The 9,635-nt window shown below is 38.1% G+C and overlaps 1 protein-coding gene across 8 annotated transcripts in view; it reads left to right on the top strand.

The window, feature by feature from the left end:
• Window positions 1-282: 282 nt before the first annotated feature.
• The window catches only part of LOC135195773 (zinc finger and BTB domain-containing protein 49-like), a 124,370-nt gene continuing 115,017 nt past the window's right edge, over window positions 283-9,635 (top strand). Inside the window, exons 1-4 of one of the 8 annotated variants that reach the window (XM_064222233.1) lie at window positions 446-663; window positions 1,294-1,327; window positions 5,395-5,483; window positions 5,964-6,629. In XM_064222233.1, the coding sequence (XP_064078303.1) occupies window positions 1,294-1,327; window positions 5,395-5,483; window positions 5,964-6,629 (789 nt within the window). In that variant the 5' untranslated portion in view covers window positions 446-663. The other 7 variants (XM_064222234.1, XM_064222235.1, XM_064222236.1 and 4 more) reach the window with 7 other exon arrangements.

Here is a 9,635-nt window from a genome sequence, read left to right as displayed (position 1 = left end):
GCCTAAGTTGCCATACAGTATTTTAGCTCACACGCACACACACATACACACGCACACGCTCGCTCGCACAAAGAGAGAGAGAGAGAGAGAAACTTTCTTTTTTTAGCCTAAATCGCTACACAACGTTATGCATTTAGAGACACAACCACCATCTTTCTTTTTCTTCATGAAGTATCATACACATACACACACACAGAGAGAGAGAGAGAGAGAGAGAGAGAGAGAGAGAGAGAGAGAGAGAGAGAGAGAGAGAGAGAGATATATATGTATATATATTATCGTTTTCTCCAGGTTGAAACTCCCCGGGTCGTGACGTCATGCGCCCACGACTGCGCGATCCCCCCGCCCTCTATGTAGGCGTCAGTAAACTATTAAGCAGTGATGAGTAGACCGACGTAGCGCCAGAGGAGCCCTTTCGTTCAATTCGTAAGTATTACGAATGCGTTGGACGTTGTTTTTCGTACGGGCGTGACCGTGAGTGTCCGGCGGATTTTCGGCGACGTGGAAACCGAAGCGGATTTCGTCCGGCGGCGGATTTTGACGAAGAGGAAAAGTCGTCGTCTTTGTTGTGTGTGCGCGAGAGCGTGAAGTCGCCCGTGACCCGGACCGACGGAGGAGGGAGTCGTCGTCGTCGTCGTGTGGTGGCGCGCCCATCGCTCCGAGGTGACCCATAATGGTGTTGCTTCTTATTTTTATTTTTTATCATTTTTCATAAATTTGTTGATCGACGAATTCCTCTGTCGTTGACGCATTTCGACGTCGCTGTGAAAGTATCTCCGTTGCGTTCGGTCTATAGCTTTATGGTATGACGGATTAGTAATATAGCTTTCTAAAGGGAAGTTAAACCCCCCCTGGCCCCCCCTCTCCTTTCGTAGCTCGCGTTTTCCCACCCAATCCCCCCCCCCCCCATCCTCTCTCTCTCTCTCTCATGCGAAAAAAAAAAAAGTGTATTGTGGTCGTGTGTCTAAACGCATCATAACGTTGTGTGGCGATTTAGGCTAAAAAAAGAAAGTTTTCTCTCCCTCGCTCTCTCTTCTCTCCCTCCCTCGTTCCCTCCCTCCCTCTCTCTCTCTCGCTCTCCATGGCTGTCTCTCTCTCTCACTCTCTCTGACTCTCTCACAGACGCACGGACACACACACACCACACACGGAAATGGCCGCATAAGTTGGCCTACTAGTACTATACCTACCTGCCGTTTGTGTGTGTGTTGTGCTCTCATGGCCCACTTTCCCGTCGGGAGATCATTCGTGGATTATTAGAATTATTATATTAACAGTATCCTCCACTTTTAGATGAAGAATCCGGAGTCGTCTGCCATTTGTCAAGGTATAACACACACTACTACTTTTTAAATTTTGTTGGGGTAGGACGAAAAGGCATCTTGTTGAGGATTGAGGTCATTGACTTTCTACCAGAGCATTTCGCATAGGTCTAGACCTATGTTTGCATGTTTTCTGCCTATTTTTTTCCCGGCTGTATGAGTGATATTTAATATACGAATAATAATTCTAGGTCTTAAGTCATCCTAAGGATTAGCCGACGGCTGGTTCAGGTTTTTTCTATGACGAATTCTTCTTGAATATAGGTAATGTGTCGGTATAGATCCTAATTCATTAACCTTTAGGCCTATGGCAGCAGATAGAATTTGTGTCGTAAATGTAGTATAGAGTATGTGCAGGTGTATTTAATTCATTAACCTTTAGACCTGTGGCAGGGTTTTCTTCCAAAGGTGGCCAAAGTTGGGTGAAACGTTTTTTTTTTCTTTTTTTTTTTTTTTTCTTTTTTTTTTTTTTTTTTCAACTGTACAAACATTTAGACCAGAAATACCTTAGACCATTCTCCATTATTGTCGTGAAAAGTAGACCTATGGTATGTGTGGCAGTTTAAATTCTCTCAGAATTGTCATTGCTTGTGTGGCCTAGCTTAGAAGAACCCTAGACAGGCACCTAACTACCAGAGGCCTACTATTTTGTCATCCAGACAAATTTTTTTGAAATTTGTAGTAAGGTAAAGCTTAGGCACAGGATATAGGTACGGCAGCCGTATCCCTGACTGCGATAGATATTGGTACGGCAGTGAATTGCGCATGCGTCAATTTCAGACTTCCTGCGTACAAATACATTGTGTATAGTAGGGTACGTCAGATTCTGGTGAGTGGTGCCGTATTGTGTTATTGACTTTCTGCAGATATGGTAGTTAGCTAATCATGCACAGTTACCGTGCAGTGTTACTAAGAGCTATAGGTACAGCACTAGAAAGGTAAGTGACATTTGTAATAATAGTCGAACTGAATTGTTTCGCTGAATATGTTCAATTCGAAATGTCAAAGTGAAGCAACATACTGTTATCACCAAAGTACCACCAAAAACATTTTGACAGTAAAGGAAAAGTATGATCAAAAATCACAATAATACTTAAATATACTTACATTTTGACTATATACATGAAAAATAAAACTAAACTATCTATCTGTGTCTTCATATCTTCTTTTAATCTCTCTGAACCGTGTAATAAGACATCGTTTTAGCCGAAAAACAGATGTTTCAGGTTTCAACAAGCTGAAGCAATAGATGTCTACGAAGAGTCAAACTTCCAGAAATTGTATATCCGTAGGTCATGAACGATCGAATCGGCCCGAAAAGAGCTCCGAAGAGAGATTCCAGAGGTCTTGAAGTACACAGAAACCGTGCTCTGCTGTATTCATGGTAGTAGGGAAAACTACTAAAGTCATCCTCTGTAACGGCCTAATCAATCTTAAGCAATCATCCAATCAGATCCATTTTAACAGCATGTTTCCCATATTGGACGCACTACTGACTGCTGCACTACCTTACTAGCTAAGCTTCAAATCTTTGAATCTTCTCTTCGGAGCTCTTTTCAGGCCGATTCGATCGTTCGTAACCTGCGATATACCATTTCTGGAACTTTGCCTCCTCATAGACGTCTATTGTCTTTTTCAGCTTGTTGAAACCTGAAAACATGTTTTGCCATTCATTTTCTTGCTGTCACTGATATGCCTCAGTCGGTAAACAAGGGTTCGCGCATGCGCAATACACTGCCGTACCAATATCCATCGCAATCAGGGATACGGCTGCCGTACCTATATCCAGTTCGTAAAGCTTAATCTAACATATGTTGGTAAGGAGCAGCTGGTATATTGTAATCCCTGCCATGTTTGGGACCATAATTGCTGGAATCCATAGCCTTAAATAGGGTTTATATTTTTTTCTAACAAGTTTAGTAATGATATATTTTTTACTGGAATGGAGGCCCTGTCATTAATTCAAAGGAAGAGTTCTGCACGAAGATGATTATTAGTATTAGTGAAATGTTGGTAAAATTTGTAACTACTACTGTGGCCTGGTACCTGCCAGTCGCTGACTGAAATATTTGCCACCTTTTATCCATGGATTTTTGTCTTGTTTCTGTTTATGGTATTTTCCGTCATTGTTTTATGTTCTACATTCATCCCCAAGAGGCTGGTACTAAAAATGGTACCCATTTTACGTGTAGCTGAACCCGTAGTTGCCAAACCAAGAAGGGTGCAGTAGTAATTTCAAATTTTTACTGAAGTTCTTTTGCTAAACAATAACAAACAGGTGGACTGTGATGGAGTACAGGTGAGATAACTTGAGAAATATACCAAAATAGTATAAAGAATTTTTCCTTTTTACATTCATCTCCAAGGGGCTGGTACTAAATATTGCAGCTCGCCAATGGGGTCGTCTATGTAAAAGCATCATGAATGAAAAATGGTGAATTTCTCATATTTCATTAAACATTTCAAGTTCTCTCACCTGTACTGCACTGCATAGGCATAGTTTTTTTTTTTTATATATATTGTTCAGTCAAACTTTCATTAATGAACAATATCCGTGCAGAACTCGTAACGTAGAATTACTGCCCTCTTTCACATCCGATATTGTTCGGCTGTGGAACGGCCTGTTACAGACTAGGCGGGAAGTGTGCAAAAAGGTAGGATTTTTAGCGCTGTAATCCATTAGCCCAGAGAACTTTCTCATAAATTACATTTCATGTGGTTAAGCTATACTTTGTATATCTGTGTGCTGGGTCATCTTTATTTTTTTATTTTCTCTTGATATTTCTAATGCATTGTAGCATGCCATGCAGCATTGTTGTCTTGTTGGACAGGTTCGGTATCAATATTTTTGTTTAATTTGAATGGTTGTCCACAATGATATAATACATACTTGGATAGTACATAGTGTACCAAAGTGAATTTTGCCCTAACTCCTTACCATTTCATATCATAGTGGTCTCCTCAACTAGGCTACTTGAATAATGTAGAATATCTTGAAGAAACTCATGGGTGCCTCTGCTGCTTCATTGTTAATAAGAAAGTTAGCATAATTAGTTCAGCTCTTCTCCTCTCTCTCTCTTGCTCTCTCTCTCGTCCTCTCTCTCTCTCTCTCTCTCTCTCTCTCTCTCTCTCTCTCTCTTTGTGACATTGCAATTAAGTTAGGTTATTAATGTAAGTGCATTGGGTATCAAATCAGGGAAGTGTTTAGCTACATAATTTAAAATGAAAAAGTGTTTATAGTTATTGATGACTGTATGGTGGTATATATTCCAGTTTCTGTTGAAACACTTTTGATATTGTCATACGGTGTCTGTGTTATTGTAACGAGAAAGTTAGTGGGAAAAGTTGCCTATTTTGTTTTGCCGTTTTATTGGGGAGGTTGTTTGTCACTACTTAGCCATTTGGTCTGGCAAGTTCATACTAAAGTGCTTGAGTTACTAAAAGTTGAAAAAGGTTTGTAAATTGTTATAGTGGTTTGATAATTTTATGCAATGTTTAGTAACTGATTAGACATGTCGTTAAGCTTATCTTCGATTGGTGATTTTATTTAATGTTTAGTAATTGATTAGACTTTAAGTACATGTCCATGAAAGGCTAGTAACTTGCCAGACAAGGACCATCAGAATGGCGTTTTTAGAAAAAGAAATAAAGACCATGAAGGATACAAGGTATTTGAAAATTTTAGATAATAATTAGCATATATGAACTGTTTGCGACTGTTTAGCCAAGGCTTTTTTTTTTTTTTTTTTTTTTTTTTTTTTTTTTTTTTTTAACTAGGATACAGTTAATGCACTATAATAGGTTCATGGTGAAGGAGTTTGAGTGTGTTAAGATTACAGGCAGTCTGGTTTTCGGTGATCTGGTTTCATGCCACTTGTCCAGCGATGACGATAACCGGATATTTGGCACTGATAACCATGGATTGGCGCTTTTATCTCTGAATTTTGGTTGTCGTCACGCCGGCGGGAATGGAACCCCTGCTTATAACTGGGGACTGCCTATATGTAGTTTGTTTATTTTTTAAAATCGTATTTGCTTGATCTAATACCCCTTTCTCTTTTCCTGCTTTCAGGGACCATAATGGAGGACGGACTTCTCAGCTTGAAATGGAACAACCACAAGATAACTTTTTGTGAAATTCTCAGGACGCTAAGAGAGAAGGTGAGTTTGTGTAGTCATGTTTACTCTGTTTCATTGTTTTCATTATTAGGGAGCTATTGCATAATGCTTGTAGCCTTCCTAAAAACTATTAAGCTTGGGTGGTAACTGTGTGTCCAGCAAATTATTTCATACAAGTATCTTGCGTAGTTGTAAAAAGGGATCTCCAGTGTACTCGAGTCATTGTTTTGTTAACTGAAAGTATTTAAGTATATAGTACACTAAATCATCTATATTTTAGTTTTGGCATCCATTATTCTGTTTTGTCTTTTAGATATGCTTAAGTGTCTTGGGGATAAATATTGTAAGTTGAGGAATAATTTTGTGTGTAAAGAAAGTCAAAGGAGATTTTTACTCAGACATTTTTATTCAAAATTGCTGGTGTTATTGATATCTAATGGTAGTTTGAAAGTACAATGGTGAGTTTTATGTATTCCATTTGTGTAGGTAATATTTCTAACAATTTGTCTCCCCTCTTTCCAGTCACACTATACTGATGCTACTATTGCTGTGGAGGGAAAGTTTTACCCAGTGCATAAACTTGTATTAAGTACTTGTAGTGAGTACTTTGAAGACATTTTTGCTCGTACTCCTTGCAAATCACCTGTGATAGTACTCAAAGATGTGCGTAGTCAGGATATGGATGCGCTCTTGGACTATATGTATTTGGGTGAAGTGAATGTAAACCAAAATGACTTGGCATCGTTACTAAAAACAGCTGAGTGTTTAAGAATTAGGGGCCTAGCTGTACCTGATGAAGAAAACACAAAGTCAAGAAAAGCCCCATCAGACGAAAGACACGACAGCCCACCACCAAAGAGAAGACGTCACGATGAGACGTCTAGGCCAGTCTCCCCGCCACCCTCAGCCAGCACTAAAACGCCAACCCCTTTACCTTCACCTGTTCAGCCCACATCAGCGATCTGTTCTCAGCCATCCCCAGACCACTTAGATTCAGACCCTCCTCCTCATATAGTGAAAGTGGAAATGCAAGAACACGATCATGAAGATGGTTTTAGACAAGACAGTTATGAAGGGTCTGTGAATGAGGAGGGGGGAGGGGATTTTGGGGCAGATGTGTCAAAGGCTGAACATGATCCTGAAAGTTACGGCAGCAGTTCCTTTCCTGGTCCCTCGTTACAACCTGGGGTAAGTTATATGTTAGTTCCTGTCTTCAGTTTCCTCTTTCTTTATCTTTGTTTTTCTCAGGATTTTGTAGCTTTCATTTTGTGCATCCTTCCCTTGAATGATCTGCAGTTTTCATTGAAAGAATGAGTCTAGACTGTCATGTTTATGAAGAAATACTAATGAAAGGTTGCGTAAATCATAAATAAGTACTAATGGAAAATTAAGGAAATCATTCTCTTGTGCAAGGCATTGCTTGGAGGAATGACTAATTCATGAAATTCAAACCAGGTCTTTTTGGGATTGCCTATACTAGATGCTCTATAATAATGGGTAGCCTTAACGAAAATGACGTCTAGACTAGATGCTCTATTACAATGGGCACCCTTATGAAAATGAAGGATTAGCTGTGGTTCCTGATCAATGGGGAAGCGGGAATTTGTAGTTAAAATAATTGGGGAGTTGTCTGCTGAATTCTTTCACTAGAACCACCATGCTCTAATAAGTAATCTCAGCCAGCATTTTATTTTATTTATTTATTTTTTTTGGAAGGGTTGCTGTAGGGTGGAGGTTTTGATTAGCTTCAGATGCTTATTTATATTAACCTTAAAAGTACAAATAGTTGTTTCATGCATTGTGAATTGATGTAGTATGGTTTTTGAGGAATACTGTAGTAGAGTTTGAGTAATGCATGGTTTTTAGTGGAATAGTAGTGTTGTAATGTGTTGTGGTCGGTTGGAATTAGGAACAACTCTAGTTGCTCGTTTCCTCATGCTCTTGTTCTTTAAAATATATTTTTTTCCTGCAATATGTTATGAATCCTGTACTGGGTTTGTAATATTGTGTACTGTACGTTGTTGCCGAACCTTAGTTTTCTTAAACTTTCCAAGCATAGAGATATACCTGATCATGTTTATATGAAAAAAGGAGTAAGTTGGGTAATTGTTTTGTATATATTCATTATGTGTACATATATCTTAGCTGTAAGTTCATGTGTGGATCCATGATTTTACGAGGGGTTTACAGCTAGGGATAATTGGCCAAAGATCAACCACAAGGAAACATTTTTTTATCTTTAAAAGTTTTATTTTGGGATGTGGAAATCATAGTTTGTCATTAGATATACACAGAGATGGGTTTCGATGTAGGAAAAACATATTTCTGGGTGGTCGTTGAGTCCTCAAAGGATTACCCTTTCCATGACTTTGTGAACATTTGGACTGGTTTTCAATTTGTCCAAATTATTCCATTATGAGTAATTTTTCAAATGAAATACACTGATAGAAATAGTAATAAAATAATTCCTTGCAAAATTTTTGAGGGTTGCTTGTATATACAATTTTTTCCCATTGTTTAAGGGCAAATTCCATTACTAGGTACAATGTCAAGAGGAAAAATACAAAATGACCACAAGATTGAGTTTTTTTTTTGTTTTTATTTTGTATAATGACTCCCTTCAAAAAATTAAATAAGTAAGAAATAGGAAACTCATCATGCTCACCAATTTGTATCTATCAGCAAGCATTCTACATGAATATAACAACAAATGATCCAGTATATACAATGAATGATTCAAAATTGTTAAAGCAAGTAAATTTTCCTTATCGAAAACTGTCAGCTCTGTGTGCAAAATTTTGGTATGACCATGATAGTACTCACATATACACTTTAAAAACGTGGAGATCCAGTAAAAATATAAAACAGGACTTCTTGCCCTATATAGAGGAAAAACTGTAAAATTCATATTTTTACTGATGTTATTTCTAAAAAAAATTTTCATTGGAAATTAACCCTTCATATTTGACATAAATGATAAGAAAATTACAAATTTTGAAAGTGCCATGAAGTGTTTGGATGCAACTGAATAGGGGCAGTGGCGTAGTTGCATTCCATCAGTGGGGGTGGGAGCTTAGGTGGGACCAAGATATTTTTGGGGAGTGGGCAAAGAAATTTACACAAAACGAATGTTTGAATTTTATAATTAGTAAAGTACACTAGTATTCTTGAATGTATATATCCATGTGAATGAAGGAAAGCAATAGTACGGTATTAGTAAACCTGTTCAGGCAGTCCCCGGTTATTGGGGAATTGGTTTTATGGCACTTGTCCAGCTCAATAAAATCTGTGATTTATGGTGCCATTATGGGCCGAGTTTTGATTATTGGCACCATAAGGTGCTGATAATTGAGTCATGGCGCCATTAACCAAAACTCAGCGCCATAAACGCTATAAATCGCCAAGTTCGGTTAATGGCGGTTTTCGCTTATCAGAACCCAGCTGAGAATGGAAACACACACCACACCCCCCCCCCCACACCGATAACCGGTGACTACAAGTACATATTTATATTGTAGAGCTCAGTTTTCAATTACAACTTACTAGTACAGTGGATCCCCAAAATGGGGGATGCATAACAAACACACACACACACACCACGAATGCTTAAAGCCCCTGTACATGAAATGCTTAAAACTGCTTATGTATTTTGTTAGTTCAAACTCAAGAAAAAGACTAAAATGGTTATACCTGTGGTTTTTTTTATCACAAAAACTGCATTTAATCATTAAATTGATATGAAAATAGTAATTTGTGGATATTTCTCAGAAAAATACTGTGAATAATGATAGATATTGTCCATAGAGAAACTCACAATTACGTGAGTCCACGAATTAAGAACGCGAATACGGGGGTCCACTGTATGCGTATATGCAGATGTATCAAGTAGTTCTGTAATGTAAATTTCCTTATACAGTAGTACCTCGAGATACAAAATTAATCCGTTCCGAGACGCCCTTCGTATCATGAGTTTTTCTTATCTTGGACCACATTTTACATGTAAAATGGCTAATCCGTTCCAAGCCCTCCAAAAACACCCCAGTAAATTTTATAATAAAGCTAAATTGACATATAAACAATGAAATACTACTACAATTTGGACCATTCAATACCTGAATTAATAACAAAATGCAAAATTACCTGTAAATAAAGTGTATTAGTGTACATGGTATACATACAAGAAATACTGTACGT

This window comes from Macrobrachium nipponense, chromosome 16 (assembly GCF_015104395.2).
Source record: "Macrobrachium nipponense isolate FS-2020 chromosome 16, ASM1510439v2, whole genome shotgun sequence".
Taxonomy (NCBI): Eukaryota; Metazoa; Arthropoda; class Malacostraca; order Decapoda; family Palaemonidae; genus Macrobrachium; species Macrobrachium nipponense.
This window is presented reverse-complemented; position numbering and strand designations above follow the sequence as displayed.